Source organism: Prionailurus bengalensis, chromosome B3 (genome assembly GCF_016509475.1).
Source record: "Prionailurus bengalensis isolate Pbe53 chromosome B3, Fcat_Pben_1.1_paternal_pri, whole genome shotgun sequence".
In the NCBI taxonomy this organism is placed as follows: Eukaryota; Metazoa; Chordata; class Mammalia; order Carnivora; family Felidae; genus Prionailurus; species Prionailurus bengalensis.
Genome location: NC_057355.1, coordinates 103,556,040 through 103,580,707, shown reverse-complemented (window position 1 = coordinate 103,580,707; position 24,668 = coordinate 103,556,040). Strand labels below are relative to the sequence as shown.

The window sequence follows — 24,668 nt, the reverse complement described above, 5'->3', positions numbered from 1 at the left end:
TCCTGTTACGTAGAATGTTTCCCAAATTACCGTGAATTATAGCATATGAGAAAAGTCTTCTCAACTTTTCTTAGAAGGCTAAAGAGGATTTTGTAGAAAAGACATAGACACTTTTAAAATGAATGCCGGCTATTTTCCATTCTTGATAGACATTCATACTGATTACCATCACAAATTCAATGCCTATAAAATAGGCATTTGTAAGAATTACTGTACCTTAAGTTCTTCCTCTTTACTTGTTAAATGATCATGTTCATTTGCTAAAGAATCTTCGGTCTGTTTTATCTGCTTATCCTTTTCAGCAATCCTTTAACAGGAAATACATTTGTACATTCAATAAACGTTTACAAGTCAAGTCACAGCTCAAGGGATTCAAAGCCTTAAATGTTGTCATGCTTATTTAAATCGTTTCTCATGTAGCCATACCCTCCATTTCTATAGCTCCTTCCAGTTTAGTGATAACTATCGTATGTATTACTACAACTCCCTAAAATACATACCTCTATTTTAAAACTTGAGGTGAAAAGAAGTAATTTGTTTAAGCTTACAAACCTGGCAAGGCCAAAGCCAGATTTCAGGTCTTCTGAACTCAAGCAATTCATGTCTAAGCAAATTAAACAATATACTAAAAACAGAACCTTGTTTTGGGTATACCACCATATAGTTAAGATACAGAGTGGGTACAACTACTTATTAGACACAAAAGTAATTTACTTCCATTAATCTCAAATCACAATTCTCTCTTACATAACTGCTAAAGTCCAAATAAAAGAAAGGTTCCTTAACTCTTTTACAATAAGGACATAAAACACAAAATGTGCAATGTTTACGAACTCAACTCACTGATGGAAGGAGGAGAGCAAAGTCGCTCCAAATCTAGTTGGGAGTATTTTCGGAACAAGTTAGAACATAAAGTAAATCCTAAGTGTTGATAAAACAGGTATCAGTTAGTGGTAACTAAGTAATTATAAGAGAAGTGTAGAAAGGCAGGCTTACACTTTATGTAATTCTTCTGCCAGAACTGAAGCAGAGGTCTAAGAAAGAAGAACAGTGTCAACATAAAAGCATTTAAAAGAAAGTTTAAAAGTTGTACAATAATCAAATAGAGCTTCAAAAATTAAAAGAAATTAATGTACATCAAGTTGTTAGAGGAGTATCTGGCCCATCATGAATGTTCAATAAATAGTAGCTATTATTCTGAAAGCAACTTTGATCACTAACAAACAGTATTAAGGAATTAGATAGCACAGAACAGTTCAAATAAAACAAACTGCCAGGCCTGGGAACTGTATAACTGACAAGTAACAAATACATAGGAAAAATATCCAGAAAGGCCATTTTTCATCTTATCTTAGTAACTATTTCCAATAATGAAATGATACAGTTCATGATTAAGGTAAAAACCGAGTCATTTGGTAATACACATGCTCATCTTCACTTTTCAAAAACATACTGGTAGCAGTCTCTAAATATTTAATTCCTGATAAATTTTCTAGAGCTACCTCTCAGCTAATAACAAGATTTCAATCCACTCTGAGTTGATAATTTATATATACATGTATATTTCATATATATATACACACTTTCCTATAGTAAATAATTCTTACCCAATTCATTTTAGATGATAGTTTCTACAAAGAAAGCAACTAGAAAAAAAACAAAAAGGTCCCAAAAGTTTGGGAGTTTGACTTTGCATAAACCTTAAAAACAAATTGTTAACATTAGAACTGCTTTTTAACACAGAAAAGTGACTTCTATTCTAAGCTAATACTTTCTCTACAATTTTTTGAATTTTAAAGTTGAGGAATTGAAACCGAAATTCACAGTATGTATATAGTAAGTACTGAGAAATAAGTACTTAAAAGCTTTTTTTCTTTTTCTTAATGTTGTATTATAGAGATATATGCTTTACAATATATCTATGTGGCACAGCAATGTTGCCAAAGAGTAACAGGTCTAACAACACAACTTGCAAAACTCTGGAAGGTATTCCCACTTACTAAACAGAAGTATAAGTTTTAAAGTGAATTTTTGCATATATAACCTGAGATTAATATATATTATATTAACATACTGCTACCCTCTGAGGGTATATAAAGTTTTCCCTTATGGCTAGTTAATATTCAGCAAGCATTTTTAATACATAAACCACTATTCTTAAGACCATTTGGCCAATTTCTTCTGTTTTGTGTCAAGATTATCAACATTTTTTCCTCCTATGGTAAAAACTCTCCATTAGTTGGATTTGGATTTCTTTCTTGGTGTTTTCCCATAGCACTATACATAATTATCAGAGTGCTGAGCAATCAGGATCATCACTGTTGACTGACTAGTCTCCCAACTACTAATCCTGTGCTTGGCACTCAACAGGCATTCAGATGACTATTTAAATGGCTAGGAAGCTATCAGTAAGGAAACAAACAAAAAGCAGCAGCTGTTAGTAATGATAAACAACATTTAAAAAAGCACGATTACCTGGGCTGCTATCTGGGAATGGAATTGTTGAATTTGAGCTTTCAAAGCCTCGTTCTGCTCCAAAATATCCTTTCATAAATAGCAACCAAAAAGGAGAGAGAAAAGTGTGCTGTTAACAAATACACCAACATATATGAACAAAATAAGGTATAAACTTCTGCTTATCTTTAAAAAGGCATTCTTAGATTCCAAAAGGCATAATTTTTTTTTTCAACGTTTATTTATTTTTGGGACAGAGAGAGACAGAGCATGAACGGGCGAGGGGCAGAGAGAGAGGGAGACAAAGAATTGGAAACAGGCTCCAGGCTCTGAGCCATCAGCCCAGAGCCCGACGCGGGGCTCGAACTCACGGACCGCGAGATCGTGACCTGGCTGAAGTCGGACGCTTAACCGACTGCGCCACCCAGGCGCCCCTCAAAAGGCATAATTTAAACAACAATCACTAGGCATCTATTTTGAGAGTTGATTTATAAGGTATAAATTAATAAGTTGTGCTGTTCGTAATCTAACACAAGAATTTAAAACTGTGCTTAAAGAGGACATCTTTAAGCACACAAACACACCATATCATGACAACTGCTTAAAGATTAAGCTATAATTACTCATCAGCACTACAGAATTAGGATAAAGTAGACCAACTTTTCTCTTCTACAGAGACACATTCAGGCACTGCCCACCTTTATTTTTTAAAAAGAGGGAAAATTAGGGGCACCTGGATAGCTCAGTCAGTTGAGCATCTGGGTTTGGCTCAGGTCATGATCTCACAGTTTGTGAGTTCGAGCTCCATATCTGGCTTGCTGCTGTCAGCATAGAGCCTGCTTCAGATCTTCTGTCTTCCTTTCTCTCTCCCGTACTTGTGCTCTCTCTCAAAAATAAACGTTTAAAAAAATTAAAAAATTAAATAAAATAAAAGCAAGGGAAAATCAGATACCTGAACTTGCATCTGTAAAGATTCTTCTTTGGTCACCCTTTTTTGCTCCGATTCCATTAACTGCATTAGTCTTTGCTCCAACTGTTGTTTTGATACCAAGGTATCTGTAAGCTTACTATGAAGACTCTGTACTTCATTTTCTTTGGCCACAAATTTACTCTGTAAATCTGTAACAGAACATTGCATTTTACAAAGGTCTCTTCCTTTGCTTGGTACTACTACTCATCTTTAGCGCAGGCATTATCTCCTCTAGAGAACACACCTTGAATCTTTCCTCTTCTTCCCCTCCTGCACATGGTTCCCCTGAGCAGCCTTGGTTTACCTAATCACAGAACCTGCCACTCTGTACTAACTCTTCTCCTCACCCAGGAAGTGAGCTTTTTGAGATCAGAGATTGCCTTTTTTCTATACCCAGAGCAGTGTCCAAGGCTTACGCATAGTACATACTCAATAAATGTGTTAACCGAATGGTACGTGAATGTTTAAAACTGTTGTATCATTTCTTGAAAGCATTCATTTCCCCCAAAGACACTTAGGAAGTTATCTAGCGTATTTCTTATACATTCCCCGTACTCTCCTACCTGGAAAACAGAGAAAGATGCTAATGGTTAACAAATGCGCTGGTATAGAATAAAGTAAAACTTGTCTGCCTACTTCTCGTCTTAGCAATGACCCCAAAACAACAAAGAAAATAAGCAACAAGCACAAACTATCTTTGATGCAATCAGAGTATGAATGTAACTCCAAATCACAGAAATTAAGATAAAATGGAGAGATGATCACTAACTTGGAAGGGGAAAGTGTTCCAGAAATCTGGAAAGGCTCAGGAAATGGAGAGACCAGGTATCATGAGAGCTGCCTTTGGCCCCATAACATAAACAAGTTCACCACCACTACCATCAAGGAAGGGAGGCATATAGAGAGAAAAAGAGAGTGTGTGTGTGTGTGTGTGTGTGTGTGTGTGTGTGTGTGTGTATGTGCACATATCACATTTTAAGAAAATCTATTAATGCCCTAACAAGACACTAGTAACAGAATGAAACACAACTCAAAAAAGAACTCTTGATAATTAAACATATAATGGTCATATCCAGGATTAGAACTCGAAAGAGTACAATATTTTTTTACCAGCAATAGTAAAAGTTAAAATACTGAAAGCCTTCACATTTCTGTGGGGGGAAATTATTTATAACCTAGAACTCTACATCCAAACTACCAATCAAGCATGAAGGTAGAAAGAATAAAAACATTTTCAGATATGCAAAGCCTCAACAAATGTACTTAAAGGCATACTCTTATGCTACTAAAAGATATGCTATTAAACGAGAGAGGAAAGCAAGAAAGATGGCGGTGACAGAGTAGTCAAACAATAGGCAGTCTCAGGAAGACAGTCATGGAGCCAACCTAGAAAACAACAAGTACTGGAACGGGAAGATAGAGGACTCCAGAGGGATATCCCCCAAAAAACTGAGAAGATTCTCCAGTACTTCATATGTTGTGAAGGTGGAGGAGGAAAGATGGTAAGAGGAGTATAACCACAGGTAAAATTTTAAATAAGAAAATGAGGATCAAACAAGTTAAAAACATAAAGCAATAATAAGCTCTAGGAAATTAATATTGTTTATGAGAAGAATTGCAGTTTTAATGTTTATCTTGGCTCAGGATTGAGTCACAAAATCCTAATGATGCAAACAGTGAATGCTGATATAATCAAAAAGAATGCATAGCCATTACTGGTAGAATGTTGGGAAGGTGGGAGGAATGGTGTGGGAGTATTAAGTCCTCATTTCCTGTAATACAAAGTCAACAGATGCCTATTAAGAGATAACAGTGTAAGTACAAATAATATGCTTATTTAGAAATATGACAGAAAATACTAAAAGCAAAAGTGACTGCTTCTTGTCAGAGTGAAGCTTTACTGTTTACAGTGACATACATAGTTTATAGAGAGATACATAGTTTACAGCTACAATTCTTATCAAAATTCATGTGTGCTTCACTGACGAAATGTAATTGTAAAAGTAAGCTAATATTGCTAGGAATTTACCCAAGGGGTACAAATGTGTTGATGCATAGGGGCACATGTACCCCAATATTTATATCAGCGCTTTCAACAATAGCCAAATTATGGAAAGAGCCTAAATGTCCTTCAACTGATGAATGGATAAAGAAGATGTGGTTTATACACACAATGGAATACTACTACTTGGCAATGAGAAAGAATGAAATCCTGCCATTTGCAGCAATGTGGATGGAACTGGAGGGTATTGTGCTGAGTGAAATAAGCCAGTCAGAGAAAGATAATATACGTTTTCACTCATATGTGGATCTTGAGAAACTTAAAACCATGGGGGAAGGGAAGGGGGAAAAAAAGTTACAGAGAGGGAGGGAGGCAAACCGTAAGAGACTCTTAAACATAGAGAACAAACAGAGGGTTGATGGGGAGTGGGGGAGAGGGGAAAGTGGGTGATGGGCACTGAGGAGGGCACTTGTTGGAATGAGCACTGGGTGTTGTAAAGAAACCAATTTGACAATAAATTATATTAAAAAAATAAAAATAAATAAAAGTAAGCTAATGTATCTTAACATAAACATAAATTTTATATATAAAGAAAAAGGCCTCTAAATAGCTTGGGTATATTTATTTTGAGCCAAAGGGAAATAGGGAGGTGGAGGGGTGCCAGGTGTATGCAATCAGAGGAAACCAAAGGTCTAAAAAGCCAAAAGTCCATATGACCTACCCTATTGCTTAGAACTATATTTAACTAGCTCACTGCCTCTTTTGTGGGAGAAAAGGGGTAATAGAGACAAATAATACATATAATACAAGCTCCATTACCTCCCAGATGGATTCATCAAATTAAGAATAAGTAATGAGGGGCACATAGGTGGCGCAGTCAGTTAGGCGTCTGACTCTTGATTTTGGCTCAGGTCATGATCTCCCGTCTTGTGAGACGGGGCCCGGCGTCGGGCTCTGTGCAGCCATCACAGAGCCTGCTTGGGATTCCCTTCCTCTCTCTCTGCCCCCTCCCCTGCTTTCTCTTTCTCTCTCTCCTCAGAATAAATAAACTTAAAAAAAATAAATAAGTAATGAAAGTTAACATTTAAGTAGACTGTTTTAAGTCAATTATTTGGAATGGTAATGCTTTTTTCCCCCCACCATACAGGAATTGAGTCCTCCCTTACAAAGGAAAAATAAAGAAGTAATCAAGGAACCAAAGGGAATAAATTCAGATAGGAAACACACAGCAAGGTTACTATTACCTTAGAAACTATAATTTTATCTGCAACTCAATGTTTCCAGATAAAGCTAGTAGAGTTTATTTTAAAACTCTAAGAACACTTAAAGAAATAAAGGTACTCTGAAAGTATAAAAGCTATTTTTATTGGCCTAAACAAAAAGGTCAGATTATTCTTTCTTCAGATACAGAGGGAAGAAGATTTTAAGCAGGACTATATACTAAATTTACATGAATACCTTTTCACCTTACCTTGTTGTGCTGCCTCATGCTCTGCCGTTCTCTTCCTGATATAACTCTGGACTTCTTCCCACCTTCTCTCAGCTTCTTGTAGTTGAACCTGAAAAAAGGGTAAGTCAGCACAATCACAAACCTTCAAATTAAAAAAAACAAAGCATCCTCTATCTTTAGTCCTGTCATAAAACCACCTATTCCAACAAATCATCTCCTACATTACTAAAACAAGCAGATATGCCCAGACTTCTGCAAAGATATTATCAGCCACAGCCATTCTATCCTCCAATATGCAGCATTTACAGAAACTGAATGCGGATAGATAACTATAACTACTACTATGTATAGATCTGATCCATTTAGCTATCCATTTTTACTTCTTCAGCCAACTGGCTATCAAAAGACAGGATGGTATCTTTACTGGTAAAACTCATAGGTATAATAGGTATAATAGGTAAAATACCTATTTTGAGGTACATCACAAGAGTTCAATGATGACTATAGCCTTCAGCATCATCTATATGCTTATCCATATCCATACAGAACTTCATATTCCTAAGTTCCAGCAGCAAACACACCAGCAAGACAAATTTTAAATAAAAGAAAGGACAATTTTATCAATCCCCCACAGGGACTTCTGTTTTTTTGAAAACTTCAAAAAAATAAAAACTGCACTATTTTCCACCTTCATTTATTGTCAAAGCCCTCTTAACCCCTCCTACTCTGGAACTGCTATCAGGAAGAATTCTACCCAAGACCTAAGAATCTAATACATTTGACTTTACACAAATTGAACTATATGTTCAACAAATCCTCCCCCCAAAGGAAGAAAGGACACTTCTCATCATTCTATTCAATGTACATACACTATAAGATACAAAAGGAACAAATCTATTCCTCTGTAGCCTGAGCAGCCCCATGTATCACATCTCAGCATGACCCTCTCATGATACTAAGTACCATTCTGGTATCTAAAGAAACTGACTCAACTGAATTACTATGGATTACTATGTAGTATGGCTCAAGTGAAAGCTACTGGAGCATTTCCTGGTCTTGTGCTAAAGCAAAGGAAAATCATCCATTCCAATGCTAGAAGAAAAATAGTTTCTACTGAACTTATTGGAAACTCCAAGTTATGGATAAGTGATATTGAAGGTAATTTTAACTACATGGTTTTTGCCTCACCCTTATGAACCTAACTTCTATATACAAGAAGAAATTCGGCTTGTATCTGTCAATCAGCAAATTTCATTTTTCTTTATCTTCAGACAGTCTACAACCTGAAACTCAAGCCTATATTCAATTCTTTCATTAATGCACAAGCTTCTATACAGGCAGAGTGCTTAGACTTTTAAGACTCAACCTACGTTTCTCAAACCTACATACATATTTATATTTAGGTCCCTAAGTTTAACATCTACATTATTTATGAAGTGATAAATAAAGGTGGGAATATGTCACCTTCAGCTGAGTAACTGCTTGCTCAGCATTCTTCTTTTGGACTTCCTCCTGCTGGAGCTTTCCTGTTTTCTCAGTTAGCTCATTCACCAACCTAGCATAATCCTGGCGTAGTTTATTTAGTTCAGCAGACTGCCTGAAAACAGTAACTGGATTAGGAACCTTCTATTATTACAAATACATAAAAAGAACAAACAAAACATATTTTCTATTAGTCTTTCTGAGTTAGTAATTCCACTTACAGCCAACTGAAACAGAAAAGTTGTAAGCAACTACTAATAATGAAGTTTGGTTGAGTATCATCTCTGAATCACTCTGGTAACAATTACACAGATTCCAAAATCACCATAAAATAATCAAGAGAAATGGATGACCACACACTCATGAACATAAGTCAACATTGTCACCTTCAAACTGGTGTTCTGAAAATCTATTAAAATCAGTCGGAGTGCTTATTCTTGTAAGCATGCTACTAGTCTTCTCCAAGGTACAGGTTTTCAAAGTATGGCCCAGAGCCAATTTCATCACTATCACAAGGAATGTGCCTTAATATGCAGACTCCTGGGCTCTACCTCAGAGCCAATGAATCATAATCTTTTAGAGGTAGGACTCAAGAATATGCTTTTTTGACAAACATGTCAGATGCTCTTCAGAATAATAAAGTTTGAGAACTACTGTTAAAGGGGATAGATGTTTTAAAACTTATAAATGCAGTCTCAAATTTGTAGACAATGTTCCATTGCGCCAGCATTGTATTTATCACATAGTTTAGCTGAAGTTCTTCACATAGCAAAAAAATTGTGAAAATTAATTCATTTTAAAAACATGTAAAATACAGAAATCTAACCAATTACTATCAAACACATTTTGATGCCTCAAGAAAATATCTGCCATGTAATGAAAATATTCTGCCATTCAATTAAAAACAAAGCATTTGGAAACATACTTGCTCTCTAGTTGGTTTGTAGTGTTGCTGACAGCATCTCTCAATATGCCATTTTCCTGCTTCAAGTGAGCTATCTCCGCCTCCATCTGCTCACGAACCTGCTGGAACTAAAATTATTTTACAAACATAAGATTTAGAAACAATAACTGCCAAAGCTAACTTTTAAAAGAAACTTTATTATGATGAGAATGTAAAAAGCATCAATAGAATGAAGTCTGAACCATCCTTCTCAAATAAATATAAAGAAGTTTAGGGGCGCCTGAGTGGCTCAGTTGGTTAAGCCTCCGACTTCAGCTCAGGTCATGATCTCACGGTCTGTGAGTTCGAGCCCCGCGTCGGGCTCTGGGCTGATGGCTCAGAGCCTGGAGCCTGCTTCTGATTCTGTGTCTCCCTCTCTCTCTGCCCCTCCCCCGTTCATGCTCTGTCTCTGTCTCAAAAATAAATAAACATTAAAAAAAATAAAAAAATAAAAAAAAAAGAAGTTTAAGGGAAGAATCATATTTTGATAGTGATGAATGCAAAGTCAATACAAGCTGCCACAACATCCAAGAATGCAAGTAGATGCTTGCTGCTCTTATACTGGAAATGTAAAATAAATACATGTAGAGATGTTTGAGAAATAAGACACTGAATTTTGTTCCTACCCAACAGACTCATATAGAATTAACTCTATCTTAAACCTATATCAATTTTAGGTTAGCAGTATTTGTAATGAAAGATTTTAGTAATCAAAAGTTTATTTAGTATTTACTTAGTAATCAAAAGTAATCAAAATAAAAACTGAAAATATGTTCAACATATTTATATTAAGTTACAGATTGAGCTATAACCAAATAGATGGCAAATTTATCACACAAAAATCTACTAAAATATTATGGCCTCTTATTTCGCAACTACAGGACCAAAAGATAAAGAACACTGAGTCTTATATTCCCATAGGGATATGCCTTATTTTAGAATGTGAAATAATCTTAATAATTTTAAGTAAACCTATTCAGTTAAGAGAAATTAAAGTATATGTTTCTATTTTTCAGAGAACTTTTCATATAGAACCTATATCTTGGCTTCTAAATGCAATTAAGTAAAAAAAAAAAAAAAAAAAAAGAGAGAGAGAAGGAAAGAAAAATGAGAAATCACCTTCCATCCTCAATAAAAGATGGTGCTATAAGTACTTGACTAATTTCCAATGACTAGGAAGTAGGAATTAAGAAACAGAAAAGATCCCTTGAGAGTAGGAAAATCAGTTCTTCAATAAGAACTATTTATTAATGGGAAAGAAGATCTCAAATGGCTGGGGTTTGGAAAGAGAGAGGATTGGGCCAAATGAAAGCAGAGAGCAGTGGACAGGGTAAGAACCGGACCACAGATTCATTCACTACTTTTTTGCTATTAGTTTATTTCCATGGAAAACACTGGGACTTAGAGAACAGTAAAGATTAATTTTAAAATTTTCAGCAGACTAGCAATGTGATTAGAATAGTATCTTACAAACAAAAACCTGATATTACATGTTAAAATGGAAATGAGAGACCTATTAAAAAGGGGCTATGATACTAGTATGAAACAATAAACTAAGGTAATAGCTAAGAACTGAATGCAAGAGTACCTAGAAATAAATTATCTTTAAGATTTCAGAACAAACTATGAACTGGACAAGAGAGAGAAGTCAAAGGATTCAAGCATAAGGATAATGATGCCTCAAATATTAGAAAATAAAAACAACTTGGTCAAAAGCAAGAGTTTGATTCTAGACATATGTTAAATTTAAGGTGATGACAAGAGCTTCCAAATTTGAAACATCAACTAGTAATGGAAATAATTTAAAAAATCATTGGTTCAGAGAGTTCAATTAGGGGAAATATTATTAGATCACCAGACAAGCAGACCCAAACCATGTTCTTCAATAGCCTCTTTATCAATAGTAAAAGTGGTATTTCAATCTTAAAAAGAGAGAGAGAAAGAAAACCAATCAACCAACCATGGGTCCAGGCTAACTGGAATCATGAAAATGATCAATATATGGAAAAGACAGTAAGAACTGAACCTTGTGTAATGTTGAAAGAAGACAGGTGAAAGTAACAAGAGATTAAGTCACTTAGGCAAAAACCTTAGGAGTCATCCTTCATTATAATTTTTCTCTTGCTCTCTCTATTCCATCACCAAGCCCCATCTACTAACTCTTCTGTATCACTCAAACTCAACCTCTCACTGTCAACATCTGATTTCAGGCCCTTGTTCTCTGACTTGGATTCCTGCAAAAGCCCTCCAATTATTCCTTATTCCACTCTCCACACTTCTACCAGAGTAATAGTTAAAAATACTTGAGGCTCCTGGGTGGCTCAGTTAGTTAAGCATCCAACTCTTGATTTCAGCTCAGGTCATGATCTGTGTGTTACAGGTTCAAGTCGGGCTCTGTGCTGACAGTGCAGAGCCTGTTTGGGATTCTCTCTCTCTCTCCCTGCCCCTCCCCCTGCTCATGCACTTTCCTCCCTTTCAAAATAAACAAACTTAAAAAAAACCTGCTAATAAAATCACACTGTTGAGTTGCTTAAACTCCTTTAGCGGCTCCCCAGTCTTTCAGTATACAAGTCCCTTTAAGATAGGGCCTCTATTTATATCTCTAGATCTTCTCCTCATTCTAGTACTGATTTCCAAACACATCTGCTACTGCATTTCTCAAAAACTGTTATCACTGGGCAATTTCTATCAGAAACACCTGAGTAGCACGCATTAAAAAGTTCCATCCTGGACCCCAACACAGACCCATGGACCCATCACCTCTAAGGACAGAACTAAGGAATCACACCAAGTATAACCCAGTGCCGATTTCTTCACTCTCTGATAATGCCTGATTGTTTCAAAACATTCAATAGAGTTTACATATCATTTCTAACAAGTCTGCTCTATAACCTTTCTCTTCCCCACCTTTCATCCCAATGGTTCCAAAGCGCCCACTGGTTACCTCTACAGTAATCCCCCCATCCACAGGGAATACCTACAACAGATGCCTGAAACTGCAGAATACTAAACCCTAGGTATCTTATGTTTTTCCTTACACACACATATCACTAATTTATAAATCAGGCACAGTTATGAGATTAACAACTAAAAACAGAACTTTAATAATATACTATAATAAAAGTTACATGAAGGTGTTCGTCTCCCTCTCAAAATATCCTATTATACTGAATTCACCCTTCTTGTGATGATGTGAAATGATAAAATGCCTACATGATGAGAAGGGAGATAAATGACATAGGCATTATGACATAGTATTAGGCTACTACTGACCTTCTGACACTATGTCAGAAGGAGGATCATCTGCTTCCAGACTTCAGTTGACCACAGGTAACTGAAACCACAGAAAGTGAAAAGGAATAAGGAGGGGGGACTACAATATTGTAATGGAGTATATTTACATGTCACCTTCCAGCTTTTTCCTCATCTGCACCTAGAAAAGGTGTTTACTTACACGTAAGGAGCCAGTTTAGCTATAGTACCATAGCCCAGCATGCTGCCGTGCACATATTAGGCATTTAAAGTTTCCTAGTTAAATGAATGCAAAATTTCATTTTGTTTTCAAAAAGTAAAAATATACCTTCATCTGCATCTGCTGAGTCTCTTGATAACTGACATGCATTTTGTTTTGAAATACATTATGTTCCTTTTCTAACGTTCCAATCCGATCTTTCATCCTTGCTATAACTACATTGCTTCTTTCTTTCTCTGACATCATTTCCTAGAATAAACCAGAAAAAAAATTATGAAAACATTTTATTAAAAAAATAAGTACCATAATTTATAATAAAGACATTTTTAGCATCAGCAAAATGATGTCAATAAAACAATGATGAATTTTGAAGTAACTACCTGCTTAAGATCAGTTTTTTTGTGTTTTTTGTTTTTTTTTTTAAGAGATAGAGCACGTGCGAACAGGGAAAAGGGCCAGAGGAGAGGGGGAGGGGGAGAGAGCAAAAGAGGGAATCTCAAGCAGGCTCATTGCCGTGTGCAGAGCCTCATGTGGCACTCTATACCATGACCCTGGGAACACGACCTGAGCTGAAATCAAGATGAGGTACCCCTAAGATTAAAGGTTTAAAATAGAATTTGTCAGGGACATTGAGCATCCAACTTCAGCTCAAGTCACAATCTCACCGTATGCGGGTTCAAGCCCTGCATCAGGTTCTGTGCTGACAAGCTCAAAGTCTGGAGCCTGCTTCAGATTCTGTGTCTCCCTCTCTCTCTGTCCCTCCCCCACTCACACTCTCTCTCTCAAAAATAAACATTAAAAAAAGAAAGAAAAAAAAAGAAATTGTCTTCTGCATTTACCTGCATCTACCTTTACACCAATTCCTTCACAAACACTTTGCTGTTCTGTTTACTCTTATTCCAAATACACTTTCTGGTCTAAGAGCTAAAGAGCTCAACCTAGAATAAATTCTACATTCTAACTTGATTAGAAGAAAGAATAGCTCATTCATTCTTTCTTTCTACCTATTTATTTATTTATTTATTTATTTATTTATTTATTTATTGGAAGAGATATTTTAAAGCAAAAGAGTTAATTCTCTATTATTCACAGGTACTAGCTCTCTTTTAGGGTTTAGAAAGAGGCTTAAAAAAAAAAATCTAGCAGAGGAAAAAAAGAAGTCTCTTTCCTAAGAGAAAAGATAAGGAAGACATGCTTACAACAAAATGGAAGCTTGGAATAAGGGAAAGTAAAAACTCAGAACTCAAAGTTTCATTGTCTTCCCAAGTCAAATCAAAAGGGTGATTTCATTTTATGTTGCAACTATCATGAACTCCTAGAATATTAATCATCAAAGTAAAAGAGAGCCAACCAACTCTGTTTTATTTATTTTAGACAGCGAGTTCACGTGGGTGATGGGGGGGCGGGGGGGAGTGGGCGGCGGGGAAAGAGGATCCGAAGCAGGCTCTGCACTGACAGCAGCCAAGACCGATGTGGGGCTCAAACTCACAAACTGAGAGATCATGACCTGAACCAAGGCCAGACACTCAACTGACTGAGCCACCCAAGCACCCCAAGAGCCAACCAACTTTAAATTATTTGCAAGAATGATCAATTTATACACCCTCCTCTAAGAAACTGACAAAATTTAAAACTTTTATGTCTTAATGGCTGCCCTTAAGAGTTCACATACATCTGCAAGGTGTTATACTGATGTATATTATATGCTTAGGAAGAAAGCATATATATCTTAAGTGTATAGCTTAATGAATTACCACGAAGTGGACAGCTTTTTAATTTTTAAATTATAGTCCAAAAACCATAGTCACATAAAACTATACTAAGGTTTCTAATCTTAAAGAAGCATGCTTATTTTAGTAACTTTGATTAATCTTTGATTAATCTTAATCTGACCAAGTGTTTCCATTAACTTTTTTTAGTTCAAATTCACCTAAAAAGCTTTATAGTCAAATGAGGCCATCCTAATGTCATCAAGCAGTTTTGTGAGTAATACAAACCTCATGTACCGTACTGAATTCCTAAAAGGAGAAACAAGCACCTCAGGAAGAATAAAACCACATTTTCTATAGAATTTCAATTATGTTCTCAGTCTATATAATTTCTTTTTGAGATATAATTGACATAGAACTTTATGAAAGTTTCAGGTATACAACATGGTTTGGGATTTGTACGCATTGCAAAATGATCACCGCATTAAGTCTAGTTAACACCATCACCACTATAGTTGTAATTTTTTTTCTCATGATAAGAACTTTTAAGATATACTTTCTGGCAACTTTCAAATATACAACATATTATTACAAACTATAGTTATACTGCTGTACATTACATCCCCAGAACTGATTTATAACTGGAAATCTATATTATTTAACACAATTTTTTAAAGATATCCCCCCCTCCTGGAGTAAAATTCTGGGGTTTAAAGAATTTCATTGATTAAAAGTTACCAATATTTATCACAAAAACCTTTATAAATAAATTATCTGTATAAGTTTTACACTTATTCTACTGGATTTAAACAAGATCACACCTAGTTAGTTCTGTGCTTCCTTAGAGACTAATTCTAAGTCAGATCCAAATGAAACATGCCCCCAGTGTGCAAATGTTTCTGTTATTTTAAATTAATGTATCTAGAAGCACTGTTACTTTAAATTCATAATTCAACCGCAGGCTTTAAAAACATGACGAAGTGAGACACCACCACCACAACGGTATAAGAAATTGACTTTAACTGGGTATAAATTTACTACACAAATAATTAAATCTGTAATTATACATGGTTTCTGAAGTCCTTCACTGCTTCTGATTCAGAACATATATCCCTTAAATATAAAAATGTCCTCACCTGAGTTAACTGCTTACACCTATCCTTCATAGCAACAGCATCTTCCTTCACAGCAGCAAGTAACTTATCTTTTTCTTGAAGCTGATGTACAAGTGCGGTCAATTCTCCTTTACTTGACTACAGTAGAGAAATCAATACAGAATTAGTAATAGTTAACATGAGCTAATGAAAATGAAGCATCTAATATCAAATGTTCTTGGGCCAATGCAGAGTTCACAATTACATATAAAGTAGAATGACTGCCAAATCCTGGTCAGTGAAATATCATTCATGATTCATGATTCACTTCATCATTCTATATTCTGAGGCATACAATAGGATACATATCAACCAAGAAATAAATTTTTTACAAAGAATTATAGGACTCTAGTTTTAAACCCAGAGTCAAGATTGCAATCTCTCCCTTCTCCTCCTAAAAGATCAAAAGAGGAATATGAAACCAAAATACAAACAACCAAAATGAAACAATCATCTGTAATGTCAAAGCATAACATCAGAAAAGACTGCCAAAAGTATGGAGATCAAACACAGGTGCTCCACAACCCTGTCAAAATATACTCAAGACTACAGAAGTGCCCTGGTGCCTAGTTCTCTGCAATCAACCAGCATATGGAAAACCAATTATCTTCCATTTGACATCAGGAACAAAGACAGAAGGTAGGAATCTTCTTGGAAGGAGATCTCAAGAAGCAAAGGAAGTGAGAATGAAGAAGAAATCAAACTTTACTCAAAGCAGCTAGTGAGGCAGAGTTGGGAGAAATTCTTCATAGTGATACTCTGTAGTGAAGTCTTTTATCTGGTAAGACAGAAAGGCTAAAAGAACTTATTTTCACACACAGCCTGAAAACAACAGCACTTAGCATTGGTCCTTCATTGTCAATCTCCAGGCACAGAGTTTATCCAAGAGGAACACCCTCACTAAAAGAGGAGTACTGATCAAAAAGAAAACAGAGTCGGGGCACCTGGGTGGCTCAGTCAGTTGAGCATCCGACTCTTGGTTGGCTCAGGTCACGATCTCATAGTTTCAAGGAGTTCGAGCCCCATGTCTGGCTCTGCACTGGCAGCAAGGAGCCTGCTTGGGATTCCCTCCCTCCCCCCCCGCCCCCCCACCGCTCCCCTGCTCATCCTGTCTCTGTCTCTCTCAAAGTAATTACTTAAAAAAAAAAAATTTAAAGACAAAAAAAAGTCTATGCAAGATACATGAAAAAAGAAAACACAAAAAACAAATGACAAGTGAAGAAAAATCACCAAAAAGATTGTCAAAAAGCAGACAAAAATTGTGATAAAAAAAATCACTGTGAGTTTTAAAAATCTTATAGTAGTCATTTCTGGAAATCAAGAGTAAAGAATAAAGTTCACAAGAAAAACTCAAAGAAAAGACCACAGAATGAGATGAAGTATGAGCCAGCAAAACCCAAACTGGAAGTAAAAGTAACACTATCTCAGAAATACAATCCAATTAGAAGTAGAAAACAAAAAAAGACAGGCCGCTGACATATATTAAGAGACAGAGTCTAGGATGGAGAGAAGTAAAAAAAAAAAAAAAAAAAAGAAGTAGAAATAAACCAAAAGCTTTTCTCTTAGGATTAAAATATGAAACACAAAGACAATAGGCAAAGATTTAGTATATGCTTGCTAGATACCCATTATTTCAATTATTTTAAGGGATAAATCTCATGGCTGAAAAGATATGCTTTATCCTAAAAAATACAGAGGACACAGGAGTCAAGGTCAAAACCATATTAAATTTCCTGCTGAACTTAAAAGAAAATGAATCCCTTGATGTTTGTATGGTAGGGTAGACACTGGAAAAGTTCAAAAAATAAACATCTGGGTGGGTTGCCCAAAAGATGTTTTTATTGTGAGAGTAATCTGACAAAAATACATGAAAAGAATACAAAATTCAGTGTGTTCTTAGACCTCTATCCAGCTGAGTAAAGAATGGTAAAGCAAGTAGGAAAATTCTCAAGGAAAGAAAGTGAAACCCAGAAATATCATACCCCATCAAATTATCATTCATCTATAATGACAACAAAAAAGCATTTTAACTTGCCACAACCTGGGAAATATAGTTTCCATGAGCCTTTCCTGAAGAAATTCCAGGAAAAATAAATTCAGCCAACCAAGAGACAAATACAGACACCATGGCAAAAGAACTGTTATCAAGCTTTGAACCCACCATTAACCAGCAGAATTGCGACTAAAACATGAAAATTATAGTCACAAAGTAAACATTAAATGTTGTAAGTATCTGACAAACAAATGCTATCCCTAACAAAAGTTGAATGGGAAAAAGGAGAAGGGGTAGGAAAAAATTTTAAGTAGGCAAACCTCCTATTATATAGCATAGAGTCAGAAGAGTTAACAATTTAAAGTTGAAAAATCACATAATTGAGGCAAATACATTTAAAGGTCAACACCAAGAATGACTGGCTAAAATAATCAAATCAAATATTTTCTTACTAATACATTAACCGTTAACATTTTTGAGCAATTACTGTATGCTAAGAACTCTAAGCACCTACTATGTATTATTTCATTTAATATTCAAAACCTGATTATCATTCCCACTTGGGAGAAGAGGAAAGTGAGACACTGGGGTTATGTAACTTAAGGCCAAACAAATCTCATTGTGGCAGAACTCAGACATGAATCCAGGAAATCTGACTCTAGAACTCAGGATATTAACTCTAATATAAAACACAAGTATCCTGCAGCTTAAACATAAGGCACATGCGCACACACACGCACAGGCACACATATAACACATGACATCTCTTCAACTCTGCAACCCCTCTAGCTTTTACTGTTTTCCCCTTCCCATCTAAGGTATTCAGGGTGGACATTGTCCCCTTTCCTATTCATTTGATTATCTACAGTCTAGTACTTCAATCAAACTTTCACTGATGATATCAAATCCAATTTTTCAGTCCTTATCATCCTTCATCTCTCTAAAGCATGTCACTGTTGACTTTGCCCCTCACTGGTGAACTCTCTACCATCCCTAAGTGTCTGTGATTCCACTGTCTCCCTGGTGTTGCTTCTCCTCCTACTCCTCTTCAGTATCCTTTGTGGTGGCTTTCCTTGCCCTTTAAATGTTGGTGTTTCTCAGGGTTCACTCTTGAATTTTCTTAGCACTCCCCACATTCTCTCTAGTCTAGCACACATCCACCATGTGTATTGCTGATAGTGGAGTATTTTCCTAAATCACACCCATTATGATCTTTTTTTCAACTCCAGAGAAATACATATTCAACTGTGAAATGAATATATCTACTTCAAGGATTCAAAGGATGCCTAAAACAACTACACAAAATTTTTCACAATCCTCTACTCTCTCCTCCTCTGCAAAGTGTTCATAAATAGCATTGTCACCACAATTTACCAAGTTACTCAAGAGCAAAAACAAGCATTCATTCTAGACTCTTCTTTAGCTACCTCATCTAACTGGCCAGCAGGTCCTAACTCCTCCATTTCCATCCTATGCTGGTGATCCTGCATTTATCTTCCCCCTTCCTCTGGAGCAGTATTAGGGGTGGGGATTTACTTATACCTGGAAACTTGATATCTATTAAAAGGTCTGACCAAGACAGTTCCTATGACAGGAAGAGGGAGAAACTAAATTTACCTTTGCAAATACTGGGGACCTAAAAAGACACTGCGTCCCTGGAGATGAGAACAGAACCACTCTACGAGAAACACAGAATAATTAGATTTTGGAACAAAAAGTTCCAAAGATGGGGAAAAAAAGTGAAGCTGCAAAATAGTCTATTTCAAAACACTACCTTTAACAGTCCCCAACTTCTTCCTTGGCCTGCCTAAAACAACTACCAAGGGGAGGTTGATTTACCCCCCAGTCTCTAGAATTCAAAGCTATCTCAGACAATAAAATAACTACTCTTGCCCCCTTAAGTCACTACCAACATCCTTAGGAGAGAACACTAAAAGCAATTATTTTCAATTTTAAAAAGCAGTAATTTCAGACACTGGGTAGTAACACAAAAACTTCAGCTGAAGGCTTTTCCCTTATCCCCACAAATAACTAAGAAACCCTTTAAGATAGATATACTTAGCCGATTAAAATAAATCAAAGGACAAATTCTTCAGTCAAGTATTTCAAGAAAGTTTCTTGCAACAGAATAATCAGATATTGTATCCAAAGTCACACAGTTACAACACTCACCCTGATTACCCTGGAACACCTTGCTTACACTGAGCCATTGTTGGCACCGTCCAACAAGCATACTACATGTATGGAGACCGTCCAACAAGCATACTACACTGTAAAATGTCAGACTTGTAAAACTCACTGTCAATAGATACTTGGAAGTATAGCAGACTTAATATGCTACGATAAATGCCATGACAAAAAAAGCCCAGATGGTTATGAGAAAGAATAGCAGAGAGAACAATTTAGACTGGAAATTCAAATTAGCTTTATATAGGGAAATGATACAGAAACAACAAATAGGAGACTACTAAAGGTAATCAGGTGAGGGGGATAGCCTGGACTCGAGTGCTCTTTAAGAAAAAAAAATGAAAGGCACTCATTGTTTTAAATGAGGGGTGTGTGTGTGTGTGTGTGTGCACACACACGCGTGTGCGCACACGCGTGCTGAGAATAAGAATAGCGAAGTCCACATCTAACATTGAATATCAGATACCGTGTCATCTTACCTCACACAAATAACATTTGAAAACTTGTCACCTTTCCAGTATGACATAATATACATGATAATGTAGTGAGCCTGACCCATGAGAAATTAAGTATTAACTCCATGGATTGTTTTTTTTTTGTTTTTTGTTTACAAATTTTAGTCCATCATAGCAGCGATTCTACCATCCAAATCACTTATTTTAGAAAGATGATACTTCATACACACACACAAAACAGCAAAGATTCCCAAGTTCTCTGAAGTGTGCTATCTTCAGTCACAAAAACATTCCATATATTCTATCCAGAAATCGCCTTACCTTCCCTTCAGAGCAGAGCAAAGCAAGGTACAGTGTTAAGTGTCAAATGACTTTAAAGCCCTATAAATCATCTTACTTATAAGCACTTCACTTTTGTCAGACACCTGACTAAATAAGTGTACTGATTAGTATAGATATACAAAATAACTTCTGAAGCCATTCCAGAACTTTTAAATGTGACTATGTGCTTTGGAGTATGAATGATGGGAATATGAATTTATTACTCTAGCAAAAGTCTTATTTGGTGAACTTCTAATCACTGTTCTCAAACATGCCCATAATAAAAAACATGCTTACCTTCTTCAAAGCATCCTGTATCACACCAGACTTCTCCTTTAGCAGGTCTACAACACAAAGGGCCTCATCTTCAGAAAACATCATAGTCTTCAAGGACAGAAGAAAATCTTTAAATTTCACTTCAGCATTTTCTTAAAAAAAAAAAAGAAAGAAAAGAATTGGCATTTAAGAGACACAAGTAATAACTTCAGCAAAGGTAAGCATCAAGAATTCTTGACCCAGAAAGTCAATACCAAGAGAAAACAGATTTATATTTCAGGTCAACTAAAAAATGCTCCAGTCAAGAGAGAAAAAGTGTTTATCATCTTTAATATACAATGAAACAATTATATTAACTAAAATTTAATCAAACTACAGAATACTAAAGTGCCAGTATGCCCTCACTTAAAAAAAAAATCATTCCAATGTCTAGTATGCTAGTATCTGTACCAAGTACGTTCACAAATATTCTCATTTAACCTTAATAATCATGATATACAAATCAAACCTTACACGTGATAAAATAAGCATGAAGATAATTATAAAAAGGAAACAGAATTTTTAAAAAAGGAAATATGATTTTACAAATACCAAATATATACAAACAATCCTGACATTTAAAAAAATTCACGCATCAAGCATCCCCTGACTCACTCAATTTCCTAGGGGGCTCTTACATAAAGCACAAACTTCCTTTCCTTAAAAACCAACTGCCAACCATTAGACCCAGAGAAGCCCAAGGCTTTAATAGTTCAGCAACATCATAAGTTTAAAAAGTCAGTTATGTGTGTGCGCGAGAGCAAGGTATGGGAATTCTCTGTACTTTCCACTCAATTTTGCTGTGAAGCTACTCCTATTCTTTAAAAAAAAAAAAAAAAAGTCTATTAAAAAAGTAAAATAATGATGAACGGTGGTTGTGAATTAGCATAGAAACCTCACAGAAGACCATAGCATAAGAGAAAAAAATCATCAGACAGCAAAATAGCTGTAAAATCTTGGGCAAGACAAATTCAAGGGTCTGGCCCCATAAAACTTAGCAGGTTGGACTAGAAAATTACCAATAAACCTTTTATTACAAAGATTCTATAATTCTTTTACCGTTCATTGTTTCTATGAGAAAATTTACTCAACTCCATCACAACTCAAAAACGTGTTTCTTCAATACAAATTGCTACATGCTGCATATTACCTTTATCAGTTTCAGTCTTCAATTTTTTAGCCCCCGTTTTCTGGATTCCTTCTACTTGGTCAGGTTTAATTAGATCAATAGCATCTCTCTTATCCAGCACAGGATTTGAATCGGCATTATCCATCAAAGGAATATAAGCAGTTGCATGAATAAGGGGTTCATCTACCAAGACTGCAATTTAAGTTCAACAAAATTAGAATTACTCAGGGTTTTACAGCAGAGTAATTAAATAACATGTACACACATTTAAGTTCAATGAGAAATGCAGTTATTTTCAAATATCTAACACCAAGTCAATTTGGCTTTAAATTCCTATTTTATCATTTAATATAAAGTAAAAACACACTTCTAATTAAGCAGTAGCAATTCAATATTATTCTACAGTAAATCATTTAAGTTATCTGAAAGTGTGTAGCATATCTCCTTTCTAACACTATCTGAAAACTTCTTCTATATCCTTTATATTTTAGTTAGTTCTCATTGTCTTCCTGTTTTAACTAAAAAATCCATTCACATTTAATTAGTGCCCAAGGAAAACTACTAATCTTTATTTATGTTTGTACTTTGCCGAATTCTTACTGCAAATGATAGTTTTTAACGGAGTTCCTTCCACTTTCTAGGTACAAAAATCAGTCATTGTTCCTTGCAGATATTGTCTCATTTCTAAAAGTTATGCCTGTAATTTCCATGGCACATCTTACTGAACTGGCTAAAATTTGCAGAACAACATTAAAAGTGGAGGAAGGAAGCCTCCTTACACTTTGTTCCTACTTTTAACAGGAAGAACTTTAAGAGTTTGAACATTAAAGTCTGATGTCTGCTGGCTAAAGATAAAAACTTCCACACACATAGGGAAATCTATCTTACTACCTTTTTAAAAAAGCTTTTGGGCATGAAGAGTGTGTTTTGTTCGTTTTGTTTTTTGTTGTTTTTTTTTTATAATAAAGGGCACCTGGGTGGCTCAGTGGGTTAGGCATCCGACTTCAGCTCAGGTCATGATCTCACAGTTCCTGAGTTCGAGCTCTGCATCAGGCTCTTTGCTGACAGCTCAGAGCCTGGAGCCTGTTTTGGATTCATTCTCTCTCTCTCCCTCCCTCTCCCTGGCTCACACTCTCTCTCAAAAATAAACATTAAAAAAATTTATTTTAATTTATAATAAATATTTAATCTTATGAAATATTTGTGGGTAATATTTTTCTGTACCTAGGTGCTTGATACATCATAATTTTCGTGCAAGTAATAGAATTTCATCTTTTCTCTTTCCAATTTTAATATTTTCCAGCACTAGTTGATACCACTGTCCAATATTATTTGAATATCACCATTTAATCTATACACGTTTCACAGAGGTTTTCCCTGGACAATTCTGAACATACACAAACTGCTCCATCACTCTTAATGGGATGCTTCCCACATATACATACAAACAATGTTTAGGAAATAATTGGGAATATAGGGTAATGATATATCTAAACAATGTCCTCAAGCATAATCTTTAAGTGATATTTCAAAGTACAAATGTTTCCTTGTTGGGATGAGCACTGGGTGTTGTATGGAAACCAATTTGACAATAAATTTCGTATTAAAAAAAAAGTACAAATGTTTCAGGAATACTTTTCTTCTATAGTTTGTATGTTATTTACATTATTTTCAAAACTCCATTGAGACCATTTAATAAATGCTTTGTCCTTTTTAAATTTCAGATAAACTTCTTCATCACAAACATATACCCTGGCCATCTGTCAAAAACACTATGAAACCACAAGACTCAAGGATCCCTGGACTTCTTTTAGCATTAGCATTGTTATAGTACACATTAAGCAGAGAACTGAAGAGCATGTGAGTTCTAAGATCCTTGTCCTAAGTGTACTTCTCTAGAATTAGTATTTATAAAACACATTATCTACACATTTCACCGTTTTCTGTCTTTTGCTTCCTTGAAGAAACTTTCTTCTTTCCTGATCCACTTTCTTGTTTAGTCTCTTGATGGAGGGGTAATGACTCTTGCTTTTTTGAAGGTGCCATAAGAGTTTCCACCTTTTTATCCTGATCATCTTTATTGAAAATAAATGAAAAGTCATCATAGCAAACAACACACCAGAAGATTCAATTACTGGTAAATAATTCCCAGAATGCTTTACCTTCAAAATTTTAAACTCTCTAATAGTATTATTCCAGCTTTCTTACTCTGTTACACCTGTCTTTAATTTCATCAAGACTTCTAAAAATACTTGTTGCTTCTTTTATATCCCATTTCTCAGCCACTCTTAATCCTACTCAGCTTATGGGCATGCTCAAATCCCTACCATCTTAAAAAAGAAAATCCTTCCCACCACTGTAATTCCCAGCCTCCCACACCCATTTCTTCTTATATTAACAAAAGAATGATCTGTACTTCTTTTACCAATCATTTGTCAATTGCAACCTGATTTTTATCTCTTCCATTATCCATGAAAGGATTTTACAGAGCAATCTGGTGTCCCAAATGCCATACTCTACCAATATCCTTTATTTCTTCTTTGACTTCTATTTAGCATTTCATACTACTGATCTCTACCTCCTTAAAATTCTGTCTTCATTAGGCTAAGTGAAATAAGAAGATCATGAAAGG

At 35.5% G+C, this 24,668-nt stretch overlaps 1 protein-coding gene and 1 long non-coding RNA gene across 9 annotated transcripts in view; one reads left to right on the top strand and one right to left on the bottom strand.

Annotated features, from left to right (window-relative positions):
* Positions 1 to 24,668, bottom strand: part of KTN1 (kinectin 1) — a 110,367-nt gene that overhangs the window by 45,505 nt on the left and 40,194 nt on the right. For all 8 annotated transcript variants that reach the window (XM_043556225.1, XM_043556228.1, XM_043556229.1 and 5 more), the window contains exons 3-14: positions 23,974 to 24,111; positions 22,058 to 22,228; positions 20,890 to 21,020; positions 15,619 to 15,735; positions 12,882 to 13,022; positions 9,284 to 9,390; positions 8,341 to 8,473; positions 6,898 to 6,985; positions 3,407 to 3,573; positions 2,476 to 2,544; positions 997 to 1,034; positions 217 to 307 (exon numbers count right to left, since the gene is read on the bottom strand). In XM_043556225.1, coding sequence (XP_043412160.1) covers positions 217 to 307; positions 997 to 1,034; positions 2,476 to 2,544; positions 3,407 to 3,573; positions 6,898 to 6,985; positions 8,341 to 8,473; positions 9,284 to 9,390; positions 12,882 to 13,022; positions 15,619 to 15,735; positions 20,890 to 21,020; positions 22,058 to 22,228; positions 23,974 to 24,111 — 1,391 coding nt within the window. The remainder of the gene's footprint in view (positions 1 to 216; positions 308 to 996; positions 1,035 to 2,475; positions 2,545 to 3,406; positions 3,574 to 6,897; positions 6,986 to 8,340; positions 8,474 to 9,283; positions 9,391 to 12,881; positions 13,023 to 15,618; positions 15,736 to 20,889; positions 21,021 to 22,057; positions 22,229 to 23,973; positions 24,112 to 24,668) is intronic.
* LOC122469133 lies at positions 5,148 to 23,968 on the top strand. Its single transcript, XR_006293388.1, has 2 exons — positions 5,148 to 5,238; positions 23,761 to 23,968. It is a non-coding gene; the product is annotated as an uncharacterized LOC122469133 (long non-coding RNA).